Genomic DNA, 14,035 nt, shown 5'->3' with positions numbered 1-14,035 from the left:
GATTTCTGGTACATTGTTTAAAATTATCTATCATTTCTACTAATCACAAACTGTGGCTATTGTGTAATTTTTACATGCTCTTCTTAAAGGGGAATTCCTCAGAGTTTATAGGGTAGGCAGGTGCAGATGCATACTTTTGCAATTGTGAAAAAGTTGCTACTGTCCCTTGGGAGGGAGCCTTGATAAATTCCCTTGTGTGATGTCACTTGAGGTTAAATCTGTTGTAGTTGGAGACTACAATTTGATGAATGTGGAGTTAAAAATGAATTAACTTTTCAGACTAGTCGCTGAAGGTTTCATTTGCTGCTGCAAGCATAACACTGACTTCCAGACTGAACTACTTTTAAGCTCAAATGCATTGTGGGTAATGTATGAGCCATGTTTTGGCTATCAAAAGTGCTATGGAGAATGACAATTGTCTTGTTCTTTTTAGTGGTAAATCTACATTCATCACATCATAAACATCAGTTAGTTTGAGGGTCGTCTAGCTATGATGAGAATATCACTTTCATCTTGAAATGTTGAATATCTGCTACTAATGTGAAGCATATACTACAAGATTATCTTGCCGATTTGGGATCAGATTCCCTCCAGTTTGAACAAAGTCAGCTAAGGCTTGATTATCTTGCCAAGTTTCCCTGTGGTGTCAGGAGTATTAAGAGTGATTTTACCATCCATGATTTGTTTGAAAGATGGTTCGGCCAAACTGATTTGAAATTATGAATACAATGTTCCTTATTTAGGCTAGGAAATCCTGTTGGCCTTGGGGAATAACGAGGACAGCCAAGCAGCCATGAGCAATATTGTTAAATGAAACAGAATAGAGTTGTCATGATACCAGAATTTTGAATTCGGACGCAATAGCTCAAATCAAACAATACCACGTCAACAAAAAAAATCTCATAGATGCCCAAAACTGCAGTTTTCCTATAAAAATGTGTATGGCCAACCTAAAATTAAAATTAATGAATTATCATAATGAAACAAGAGGAAGTCCATGCAGTGATTCCAAGGTCATTTTATTGTGCCAGTGTTTGTGCAGGGCTGTGAGGCTATCATCACTCTGCAGGTCAGGGCCAGGAGACATGGCCATCTCTTTCCTCTGCTTTCTGTCTGTCTGTAACAGACACTTAGACAGGCATATGTATATGGACACTTAAGAGACTTGAAGCATATTTACTGATCAGTGTAAACAGTAAGCGATGACCAAGCTGTGACCAAGGTTGGAGCAGATAGAAGCACGCAGGAGGCAGAGAGAAGCAAATCTTCAGCGTCAGCCAAAAAAATCCTGAATCTTCCAGAAGGAGGAAGCACACCACAGCCTTGGCAACAATCAGAAACTTGAGGCATAACGTTAGCTGGACTTCTGTTCTTGAGAACAGAACAACTGTTGATTCAACATGCCACAGTTGAACTTACAAAGAGAGGAGCTGGACCAAAATTGTTTCAGCAATGGATGTAGCAGGTGGCTAACAGCTAGCCACATTCAGCGTTTTTTACCCTAAAGTTGTATTTGACCATGCAAGATTTAGAGTTCTGAGAGAGGAAACTCTGGTTGTAAGTGAATTAATCTGTTGGTCTGTGATGTACTGTGTAGGTCAGAGGTGTCCAAACTTTTTCCAATCAGGGCCACATAGAGAAATATATGGTGGGCCCACTTTCATATACCTCACTCTAGGATATTAGGGTTACTAAAATCAATCTAATACAGGTTAAGATATGCTTAATGGTTGTGTATGTTTAAATGGCTAGTTTATGACTGACAAGGCAAATAACCAATCATTGTAAGGATTTTGGGAGGCCAGTCAGATTTCAGGGGGCTCTTGTCGGCCCTGGCTACCACTGGCTCCAACCCTGGGACACCATTGGTATGCTCTTTGCTTCCATAATCCATCAGGGAGTTATAAAACAAGTGACTGTTATTATTTTGGTCTCTAATATGTTAACCATTTATAGTGTCATCTCAGTGTAGTTACAACAAAAAAAAAAATCAATACATTTTTCTAGTCAATATGTTTGTTTACAGAATTAGCATGGTAGCACCACCTTGTGTTTAAAGAAGTACAACAAAGTCAAGCTTCATGTTGTAATGTGGGCCATATTTCATTTTAAATTATGAATTTGCTGTGGGCTAATCAAAAAGATCCACTGGCCACATTTGGACCCCCGTGCCATAGTTTGGACACCCCTGGTGTAGGTTATCCCATTACACACCACATACTTTTAGAAGGAAACAGCTGAATCTGTCATTGTCAAGTGTGGGGTCTCTGTGAAGATTTTAGAAGTCTTTTGATGTGTGCCGGGCTTACGTCCCCACATGAACTACCGTAGTGAGGAGGTGAATGGAATTCAGTTGCTCTATGCAAAACATAACAGCATTGCATCTGTCCAAAAACAATGTCCCAGAATAATCCCTACACTTCTGAACATCCAGCCATTAGGATTGTTTCTTAGAAAGAATGTAGCTCTAGTTTTCACAGGTGGCTTTTCCATCCTCTAACCGTTTTCTCTTTGGCACTGCTGTTAATCCACCCCTGTTTCTAATTCTGTTCTGATCCGGAGCAAAATAATAGTGAGTCAGCAGGAGGTTCCGTAATCACTTCTAAATGTAGATTAAAAAAAAATGTTTGTTTATTCTTCATTCAGAGGACCAGTCAAGTTTCATATCTAGCATGCGATGTCAGATAGCAAGGTTTGGATTATGACTTGTCAAGACATAACACTGATGTATATTTTAGAGTGCAGATGTCCACAGTTCTGCGTGACTGGAGTGTTACCCTTTTGAAAAATGTCAGTTCAAGTCTTTGTTGTTACTTTACAATCCAGCCCTATCCTGCCCTATCCTGTGTTTTTTTCCCACTCCACCAGACATCTCATTCACAGTGCTGCTGGAGAGTTATTGCAGTCACACCCCCAGTTTCCAGCTCCTTCTGGCACAGATATTGTTGCATTGATTGGATTGTCAGCATTTCAAGGGAGTGAAAAGAATCCTCTGCAGACATTCAGCTTGTGTTTATCTGTGTTCCAAGGAAAAGGGGATTTCTCCACTGTTTGTAAAAACCAGGATATGGGCAGTTTGTTGGTAACAACTTGTATTTTTTTGGAGGAAAACTAAAAACTCATTTGTGTTTTCAGGAGTTGTTTCTTTAAAAACAGTTGTATACAATCAACATAAAGGTAATTGGAAATTCCTCTTTAAAGCTCTGCCTGTTCTTATTGGGTTGTCTTTATCATGTTGTTTGGATAGAAGTAAAGGTGCTTATGTGTCTTAGCTTACAAAGACAAATTATAATTTAAGTTTCAAGTGTTTCAACTGCTTTGCAAAAGCATTTCCATTAATATACTTTGACTGATAAAACTTGGGTAGAAAATAAAAACAAGTAAGTATTAGTCTTTTGCTTCCATTTCCCAGTAATATCACACTTGAATTAACCTGCACACACCTTCGAATATATAAAGCCATACATAGAGCAGGGACACACCAAAATGCTCTGTGTGTGTTCACATGCAAACACATTCGCAGGGAACGCAAACATTTGACCCACCCTCAGGATGCAAGGAAATGAGGCTTTCTTCCTTCCCTGACCCTGTGCAGACTGGGACTGAAGCCTTTTCACAGCCTTCCCCTCCCTGCCATGCAATGTGGGAACTAACAGTCCAATAATAAGCCTCCCAGAAAGCAGCCGTTCATCTCAGGATGACAAACAACAGAATGTTCAGCGACTGCAGTTTGTTTTTTTGACATCCAGGCTGCTCTGAAGGGATTTGTGACCTTGCTGTGTTATTTTCATAGATTTATGTATCTTAAAAAAACTCATTTTTGGCTCCTTCAGAGGAATGCTGTCTGATGATATAGGGTGATAACCAGGCAGCAGTGCGTTTTAGTTTGCTTTGCTTTCTTTAGTACTCCAGCCCGCTCTTGCTCCGAGGAATTCTTCAACCAGTCAACGACTTTAGCAGGAAACGCAGCAAGCCCCGTCACCACGACCAGGAAACATCCACCTGTGAAAGAAGACATCTCTTCCCTGTCAAGTGCAGATGTGGAACTGGAAGCGCTGACCTCTCCTAAAAACATCACCACCTCCAGCCTCTCTAACTTCCTTCCTGTGCCCGCTGCCATGGCAACTGCTTCAACAGCAACAACAGAGGCAGGCAGACGGAAGGGGAGGGCACTGAGTGAGAGTGATGACCAGCAAGGATCTTGGTTGGACAGTGATCTTCCAGCAACGTGAGCCATGTGCAGCATCTACACCCTAATTTTTGAATTTCCACCATGTTGAACTACAGCTACATAATTCAGCTTAAAAAATCAAAGGATACATTTATCCATTGATGCTTTTAAGGGCTCAGTCTCAGCATGTCACCTTGACCTCAAGCTGCAATGCTTCTACATGAATGAGTTAATTACCTCATGATTGCATGGCATTTTTCAATGAATGCAAAGGGACTTTGTTTTTTAAGTATTTGTGTAGGCTATATGCATGGAAACTCTGAAAATGTATATTCTTACTTGTTTCTTTGTTATACTAAGAAATTTGGAGAAAAGAAAATGCTGAATAGTGAGGTCCTTTATTGACTTTGCATGACTCTTGTTGGCAACATTTGATCTATTCAGGAAAAATTGATTAAGGAATATTGCAGTGAACATCAAATTTAATTTAATCTAATATAATCAAGTATAACTCGACCATTCTTAAATGCAAGTACATTTTTCAGTTAAAATATCTGATCTCATGCTATGTGGACTTGCATGGATATACCAAAGATCTTGTCATAAGAATACAGAGCTGTTCTCTATAACAAATTGTATCACAGGTTGTCATACTCTAAAAATAAATGGCAAAAGCACAGCTTACTACAACATACCCTATTGCAATCAGCCATCAAAGACAACAACAGTCTTTATCCATTGAGCAGTTTCTTAACTTAGTCGTCTTGACTTTGTGGTGAGAAACCACAGGCCACACTCTCTCACACCCTCAAACATCACAGAGCAGGCTCCATAAAAAACACTCTTGCAGACCTTTGTGGTTTAGGCCAAACCTTCAGCTAGTGGTCACAGTCAGACACAGAGCCACATCCTTCATGTTGCTCTTGTGCTGTCTAATAAAAGGCGCATGTGCTTTCTTTAATTATGTAAAAGTCAGCTGCCTTCTCGGATCACTGCCATGTGCATCAGTTGAATGCTAGCAGTGTTTTTGGTTTGCGGTGATGCAGTAAACCTGCCCTCTGTTGCGTTCTGGCTGTGCCTTAGATAAGACTGCCCCCTTGTGCTCGGTTTACGGACCAACATTAAACCAAGAGACTGACAATTGCATCTGTGCAAAGATTAAATAAACTTCCAGGCTTGCTGGTTTAATGCATTATAAGTCAACCTTATTTTGTCATAACTAACTCATTGTCAGCTGTGATCACAACACACAATGTTGCTAATAGCTAACAATTTACCCCATTATACTATGTTTGAGTGACATGTTCTTCTGAGTGTATTCATTTGTGATTGTGCTCTCTCTCTCCATGCTCTCTGCCTTCTGTAGATTCAACATCACACATAGTGTGTCAGATGACCCACAGTAAGTTGTTTTATACCACTCAGAGGCTCCGCTGTCTGCCTCAGCTCTGCTCTGTGCTTCAAAGAAAAACTCACTAAAAAAGTCATTTAATCATTAATCGAGCCAATGAATGTGATTTTTTTTTTTTTTTTAACAAGAGGGAAATCTGCCAATGATTAAATTTAATCCTCAGGCTACTGACAACAACTTTACATTTTAACTATTTTGTGAGTATGAATGTCACAACAAAAATATTCTGTACATTTTTTATCTTAATGTTTGACCATCTTGAAATGTTAAAAAGAATTCTGTAGTTAATCAGTTATTGAGTCTTGCAGAATAGACAGCTCTCTCATCACTTAGCATGTGATACTGAAATTGTTGACTTAATGTCTCCTGTTACTTTAAAATCTATTCTGTAAGTCCAGTGCATCACCTCAAATGATAAATGACTTTGCAGAGAGGACATTTTGACTGATTGCCTTGACAGTGTCAACTAATGCCTCTCACCTTTGATATTTGTACCATACTTTAAAAAGCTGTAATCCAAATATTTTTGTTGCATGGAACAATGAGTGCCTGCAGTAAGGTCTGCAGAGAGTACTTATTGAACTATGCCTGTCTAACATTACCTGAGTGCTTCTGCTAAGTGCATGTTTCATGTGACAACACCCTTTTACCTTATAGTATCATGCAAGTAATTGTCATCTGCTGTTAGTGCATCATAATCAGCTTGTACTGGAGCAGGTGAGAGGCTGCATAAGCAGGAGATGAATTAAATCCATGTTGGTTTAAAGTTGTATCAGTCCACAGTTTTCCCTTGTAATGCAAAATCTCTCCTGCTTTATGTTACCTTAAATCTGCACTGAACACCAGTTTAGCAGCATGTTTCTGTTTGTAATTCTGCACTTAACTTTTATCTGTTGTCTAAAAAATGGATGCTGTAACATCACTGATTTATAAGACAAGTGTAAATGTTCTTTAACAAGTGTTGAACTGTTAACCTTTTGTTGTTTGTCATGATTGTTGCATCAAAGCTCTTAAAATGTGAATGTGATATGGAATTATTTAAAGAACAATACTAAGGATGGCACATTAATGTTTTGTTTGGTGGACATTTTTGTTAGATTCTTTTAAAAACATGTGTTTGCTGTTTTGGCTCTAATTGAGTCTGTGTCCACAGCTGCTGTTTTTCCCACTGGCAGCGTCCACAACCTCTGTTACAGAGCACTTCTTACCAGCTCTGTTATTACTTTCAAAAGTTGATTTCTGCTTATTATTTAATGAAAAGTAACAAGAAAAAAATGTAAAGGAATCCTGTTCTTGCATTAGCAGCAGCCCTAGACTTGGAAAATGACGAGTCATTTTCTCTGCCACTGATGCAATGGCTCTAATGTTGACAAAGCTGATATCACAAGTCCTGCCCCTTCTTGACTTCGATTGGTCAGTGAGAAAGAAGTGGCATTGACAGGCACAGCACTGTTTCAACAGTTTAACTGTTTTTAATTGAGAGTGCTATGGGCGCAGTACCAAAAAAACAGCTGATGCTAAGGGAGTTTTTGCACTCAAGACACTGAGCTCTGAAAACGCTGAACAATGGTTTAATATTAAAAATGAGCACTGCTAACTGAAGAAACAGCAGCTGTGGACACAGTCCCTGCCCACTGCATGATTTATTATTGTTTCAATTTTTGGAGGCAGACAGTTTTATTTATCTGACTTATTGGAATTGATGTGTGTTTTTATTGTAAAATCATCTATTTACATAGTTTTTTGGGTAGCAAAACATGCTTTTGTTATTGATAGCCTCTGCAAAGTTTTGGAAATGCTACAGAAACTTCACAGCATCTCTACTTCGTGACCTTTATGAAATAAAGGCCGACATATGTATAAACATACTGTTGCTTAGCTGAATGAAGTATATTGAATGTTTATAGCACAATGAAAAAGCCATCCTTTGCTTAAAAACAGTCCTTTCCCTTATGTTTTTTCTTTGTGTCTCCCCTCCCTTCTAACCTGTAGGAGCGTGAGTATGATCGACATGCGTGGTGAGGAAGATGCCCTCATGCAGCCCCACAGTCAGGTTCGACATGAGCTGATGCACAACCAGTACAACAAGATGAAGGAAGAGGAGGATCACTGGCAGGATGTGAGTCTGACAACTTTGTCTGAGGTTTCCATACTGTTCTTGTTTCTTCAACTCGGTGTGAATTCATTTATTCAGGATAAAGATGAGGGACAATCATGTTTTTCTATTGGATCCTGACAACTTTCAAGAGAAATGTGTCCAGTTTGCAACTTCTGTCTCACTTGTGTTGGTTTTTATGTGATCTTAGAGCCTTCAGATCTATGTGCAAAATTCACTTCATAGCTGTGCCCCACTTAAAAAACTGAAAACTGTATTCTAGGTGCATTGCTTCAGGTCAAACAGTGCAGCTATGATAAGTGCTTTTGCTATTCTTTACTATAAACTGAAGTCCTTCTAATGCATTTGTGTGTCAGGACCTGGCCCGATGGAAAAGCAGGAGGAGGAGTATATCCCAAGACCTCATTAAGAAGGAGGAGGAAAGGAAGATGATGGAGCGGCTGATGTCAGGAGACACCTGTATCTCTGAGAGGAGGAGGAGCATCAAGACCTACAGGGAGATAGTCGAGGACAAGTGGGTGAAGCACACACAAGTATCATATTTCAGTTTAAAACACAGGATAAGTAAAGTTTGATTAAAATCTGCACCTCTCTCTGTCTTGAGCAGGGAGCGCCGTGAGGAGGAGCTGCGTAACGCCTACAGAAAAGCAAAAACCCCAGAGGAGGCTTCAGCCATCCTCCAACGTTATGCCCAGCGTTTCTCCATCAGTGAAGCAGTGCTGGAACGCTTACAGCTGCCAAAGCTGCTGGACCGCAGCATATCCGCTGATCCCTCCTATCCCTGCTCACCCTTCCCTCTCTCCCTGTCCCCTTCCCCATCGACCCCAGACCCCTTCGACATGGACCCTAATGGGCCAATGAAATATCTGCGCCAGCAGTCTGCCCCAGCTCCAAAGTTCACGTCTACACTGGAGGCACGAGTCGAGGAGTTTCCCAAAGACTCCTCACACCAGCGGCCTCAGATTCGATCTCGCTCATCTGAGCCGCCATCCACCAGAGTTCTGTCGCCAAAACCGGTGCCTTTGCTGACGCCTAAGCCTTACTTCCAGTCCCGACCCACAACAACTGAACCATGCAAGGTTAGAGGAATGTACAGCACTTGTACATATTACAGCAGCATTATTGCACTAATTATGTTTTACACACACCCTGTGTATTGTTGCCTCTTGTTTCCTTGTTACATACAAAGTCCACACACTGCATTATAGTTATGCCCTGTACGTATTAACCTCAATTCCAGAAAAGTTGGGCCGTTGTGTAAAATGTGGAAAAACAACAGAATACAGGGATTTGCTAATTATTTTCAACCAATATTCAGCTGAATGCAGCACAAAGACAAGAAATTTAATGTTCAAACTGATTGACTTTATTTTTTTAGTAATAAACAGACAATCTGAATTTGATACCAGCAACAATTCCAAAACAGTTGGAAAAAGAGCATACTTAACACTCTTCTACATCAGCTTTTCATCTAACAACACTGTGAGGAGCTGGGGACTCATTACACTAATTTTTTAAGTTCTGAAAGTGCAGGTCTTTTCAATTTTTTTCCTGACGTACACCTTAAGTTTCTCAACAGTACATGGTTTCTGTTGTTATTCATCATGCTTCTTAAAGTGCTGTACAATTCCAATGGGAGTTTTCACAATTTTTATTTTAGGTCAATCCATCTCAGAAGGGCCTCAGGCCCTTAGAAGTCAGTGGTGCTTCTGGATGTCGTTGACAAAAGGCTTTGGCTTTTCATGGAAAAGTCTTAATGTGCATTGATGCATGGGCATACTGTGTAAACTGAAAATGTGTTTTTCAAAGTGTTCCAGAGCCCATGTTGTCATATTTGTCACAGACTGATTGCTGGTTTTTGATGGTCAGAGGTCAGCTTTACCTATTTGGTGCAGAGATTTTTTGGGGATTCTCTGAATCTTTTGATGATATTATGGATTGTAGATGGTGAAATCTTTACATTCCTTGCAGTTGCATGTTGAGTATTGATGTTCATAAACTGATGGACAATTTGCCCTTGCATTCTTTGTGACAATGGGGAGAACCTTGTACTGTTGTTGATTGTGAATGTCTGAGCCTTTCAGGACTACTCCTTTAATCATGCTACTATCAACTGGTACCATTTAGGGTTGGGTATCATTCGGGGGTTTTCTGATACTGGTGCGAAATGGATATTTTTTCTTAAAGTGCTGGTGCCTAAACAGTGCCCAAATCAATAGTTTTGAGAGAAGAAGTGGGTTGAAAGTCACCAGGACAGTAAAAGCTGTCTAGGTATCATTAATGATTCACAGAAATATATTTACCAGATGCCAGTTGAACATGGAATAAGACAAGGAAACCACACAAATTCAAAAACATATTTCTTGGACTTAATTTGGGGTGTCAGGGGGTTGCACTGGGGTGACAGGGTGTCAGAATGAGGTATCAGTATTTGTTGTAATTCGATCCGGAAGGTATTGGATATGTTTGTACCGGATTTTGGTACTCATCCCTAGCACCATTTAACTGTCTTATCCTTCTTACCTAGAATGTTCCAGGTGTCTTTGACCATTCTAAACTTTCCCAGTATTTTCTTTCTCCTGTCCCAACTTTTTTGGAACTTGTTGTAGCCATCAAATTGAGAATTCGGTATAGTTCCTAAAAACAAAGTTTATCAGATTGAACATTAGATATCATGTTTTCAGTTGACTGTAGGATGAAAAGGATTTGCAAATCACTGTAGCATTTTTTTCTCCAACGTTTACACAATATGTCAACTTTTCTTAAGATTTGGAGTTTGTATGTAGAGAAAGACATGGCAGCAGTCATATCATGTATTTTCTGTGAACTTTGACCTTTGCTACTTTGATTTCTTGAATCCAAAAATGATCATATTTGTAAAAGACATTGAGTCTGGGTTGCTTTGTCTCTATCCCGGATGATTGGATGTTGTGGTAGGAAATGTTTTAAGCTTAGATTGGTAAGTGGAATCTTTCTATTCCGGCCATTAGAAAGAATGCAGGTGCATTTGAATGCTTCTGCATTGACTTAAGTCACAGAACCAAGAGGCTGCTTTACTTTTATTATCATACAGTTTATCCCTATAGCATTAACACTCATTTAACTTCCTTACATTGTAATTAAGAAGTTGTCCCCCTGAATACATTAAATGATGGATAATCTATTAGTGTAGGCACAGCAGTTCAGGTTATGTGAGCATAGTTTAGGTCTCGACCTCTTTACATGTGGTTACTTCCCCCTCTTGGCTACTCTCCTTACATGCTGCTGGGTAAATTCCCCTCTGGCTCCCTTGGCAGATACACTAGCATGCCACAGATCAGCCATGGTGATGAACTGGTCGGTTTCTAGGAAAACACAAGACTTCCCCTCCCAGAACAAGTATGTAATGTTTCAATTTAGCTCAAAGTACTCTCAGCAGGATCCATTTCCTTTTCTTCTGGAAAAATTGCCAAATGGGAAAATTTAAAATGAGATCTTATGTTTTGGTGTGGTGAGGAGGGAGGGGAAGGTTATTACCGGACCTAATGGAGCACAGTGCTTTTCTGGAATGTCTTGTCAGGAGTCTGAGCGGAGCCCGGCTTTGAATGGAGCCCTCTGTTCCCTATTGACTTAAGAAGTTGACAAGTAGGGTCCTCTCAATGTGAAGTGGGCTCCCAGCAGACAAAGAGCGCCCACACAGACTGCTTGGAGAGGGATGAGAAGGTGGAGGCGACGGGGTGCAGACTGAGAGCCTGCATTCACCCAACTCCACCACAGTGTCTTAAGTTACCGCTAACCAGGAGCTCCTCACACATACATTAGTGCCTCTTTGTTACAGAGCCAGTATGGTGTTGTGAGCAGGATGAATAGCTAATAACGAACAGAGATGAGAGGCTGATAATGACCACCAAATGAGGGCACTGGGTTTGTGGGCTTGGAGTTTATTTTAATTTTTCAGTTCATCAACAGTGAATTAAGTTTATTACTGAACATAGTGTGAGCTGCAGCAAAATTCAGATGGTGTTTCCCTCATACTGACATCTTTGAACAAATCATAGACATGGAAAATCTGTCTGGACACAGATGTGTTCATTAGTTAATAAATTGATGTTCAGGATTCTTTTGAATTCAACAGTAAAGCAACAATGTCCATTTGAATATGAGTCAAATCAACCATTTAGACCATCTGTCAAGTACTTTAAATTCTCTACAGCACATACTGTAATCAGCCATGACAATCATGCAGAGCAAAAAAGCTACACAAAGGTTATGCTGAGTGTATTCACATATGTATGAATTAAAAGGTTTTCTCTGATTCAGGCGGATGGTTTGCTTCGAGTCAACGGCGACATAGGAAGTGCTCCAACCTCACCTGAAAGTCAAGGAAGGGAATCTCCTCCACATTTCCAGGCATCAACTTCCAATACCAGCAGCAGCCCTGTAGACGCTCCCTCATCAGCAGCTGCCACAACGAACAGTTCGCCTGCCTCAACAGGAGAAAGCCTGGTGTCAACAAAAGAGGCCCAAAGTGGATCAAAGACAGCCTCTAAGGATGTCAGAGAAGAAAAAGTTATTGAGCACTCATCACCCAGTCGGCCGACCTCGCTTCCATCGGTCAGGATTAGTCTTTTATAGTGAAATAGTGGTATTATTTTTAGTCAGCAATAAATTTTTCAGCACCCAAAATACACATACAAGATATGTGGTAATTACAAATTAATTCATTTAAGGTTTAAGCCTACTGAAAAGATGTAGACTTAAGCCTTGACCCATTGTTTAAAACTTTTTTACATGGCGTAACATATTATCTTAGGCCACCCTTACACAACTGTACAAACAGGTGTGTTATGATGGTGAGTTATAAGGTTGATTTCTGCACTTAGTAGATCTAATGGTATTGAATTAATGTAAACCAGAGTGATTGTTTTGTAGTTTAAAACAATAGTGTGTAAGTTTTATTACTTCTGCAAATGTAATCCGTTATAGGGTCACAAAGTTAGAGTCTCACTGCAATCAACAACTGATCTTTGTGACATCATTCAGCCACACATTACACTGTTATCTAATCTCATCGCTATGTCTGCCTTACCTATCTTACACAGCCTCTAAAACAAGTTTTTTTGGTATTTAAAATTGTTTTTTGAAGGTTGGAATCCATTGTAGTGCATATTTACTAGTTCTTGCACAAGATATATCGCTGGTGTCAGGTCAAAACCTTTTATCTCCATTTTTCGGGATTTTATTTTTTCTTCAAAAATCAATGCTATCGGTCACACTTTACATCTGTCAGTGGGTTTCAACCAGTTTTAAAGCAATGAAAAGTCGAAAAAAAGCTGACTTTGATCATTCAGTGTTAAAGTAATTGAAAAATATAGCATTTTTTTTAATCCTTGAAAAGTAGTGATTTTGGCCCGACACCAGCTATATGCATCACAATCTTGGTCTTCTTTTATTCATTACTCAGCTTGAAAACCACTTGTCACCTTTGCAGGAGCTGCAGAAGCCAGAGGAAGCTTTTGGGAGGACTGAAAGTCAGTCTCAGTCAGAGAAATCTAATGCAGCTGCTCAGCAGAAGGCCCGTGCAGGTATGAACAGCTGTGCTATACTGACCCCTAGTGGTTACTAAGAGACTTATCATTATAGGTCAGTCAGTATTTTTGTTGCTGTTTAAATCATTAAAAGGGAAGCAATTGATAAGAAAAGTTTTGGCTTGTTATTAAGATTATTATGATAGCTGCCATAATCCTTTGCTTTCTGTGTTTTCAGAAGTCAAAAAAGAACAAACTAAAACAGAACGTTCTGGTCAAAACATCCCAAGCCTTGTCCAGCCAGAAGTCAGCAAACAGCAAAGTCAGACAGTCACTTTACAGGTGAGGCTGCTAAACAAACTGATGTTGACCACTGACCCAAACCACGAAAAGTCCTTCCAAAAATCTATGAATCTCATTGCAGGCAAGTGCTCCCAGTCATCAAGAGTCATCTCAGAGGAGAGAGGATTTACCAAGCTTGGCTGCACCGGGATCATTTGTATATCACCCACCAAAGGAAACAGCAGCAGGTAAGTGAACTTCTCATTTATGAACTACAAAGCACAGCAGCTTCTTTTTCATACATCTCCGTTCCTCCTTGCTGGCTTTTCTCCCCTTTACCTTTCATCCTCAACCTTGTTCTGTTATGTTGTGTTTGACTATGAAAAATGCAGCCATTTTTGCAGCCTATTTAAGTCCTGCTTTCCCTTTGTTTATGAGTTCAGCTGAACAGATCAGCTTTACTTTAAATCAGCCTTTTTCCTTTTTCTTTGTAGACATGTACACAAGCTAATAAGACCCATGATTCAGTATAAAAAATGCAAAGTTTG

General features: G+C 39.9%; 1 protein-coding gene across 7 annotated transcripts in view; it reads left to right on the top strand.

Moving 5' to 3' along the window:
- Window positions 1–14,035, top strand: part of LOC121516101 (LIM and calponin homology domains-containing protein 1-like) — a 152,319-nt gene that overhangs the window by 120,612 nt on the left and 17,672 nt on the right. For 6 of the 7 annotated variants that reach the window (XM_041797197.1, XM_041797201.1, XM_041797200.1 and 3 more), the window contains 9 exons: window positions 3,905–4,228; window positions 5,538–5,573; window positions 7,575–7,701; window positions 8,055–8,212; window positions 8,306–8,777; window positions 11,998–12,291; window positions 13,169–13,262; window positions 13,444–13,547; window positions 13,630–13,735. In XM_041797197.1, the coding sequence (XP_041653131.1) occupies window positions 3,905–4,228; window positions 5,538–5,573; window positions 7,575–7,701; window positions 8,055–8,212; window positions 8,306–8,777; window positions 11,998–12,291; window positions 13,169–13,262; window positions 13,444–13,547; window positions 13,630–13,735 (1,715 nt within the window). The remainder of the gene's footprint in view (window positions 1–3,904; window positions 4,229–5,537; window positions 5,574–7,574; window positions 7,702–8,054; window positions 8,213–8,305; window positions 8,778–11,997; window positions 12,292–13,168; window positions 13,263–13,443; window positions 13,548–13,629; window positions 13,736–14,035) is intronic. The other variant, XM_041797203.1, reaches the window with a different exon arrangement.

Source organism: Cheilinus undulatus, linkage group 10 (assembly GCF_018320785.1).
Source record: "Cheilinus undulatus linkage group 10, ASM1832078v1, whole genome shotgun sequence".
Taxonomy (NCBI): domain Eukaryota; kingdom Metazoa; phylum Chordata; class Actinopteri; order Labriformes; family Labridae; genus Cheilinus; species Cheilinus undulatus.
Note: the sequence above shows the minus strand (reverse complement) of the source record. Positions and strands in the feature narration are given on the sequence as shown.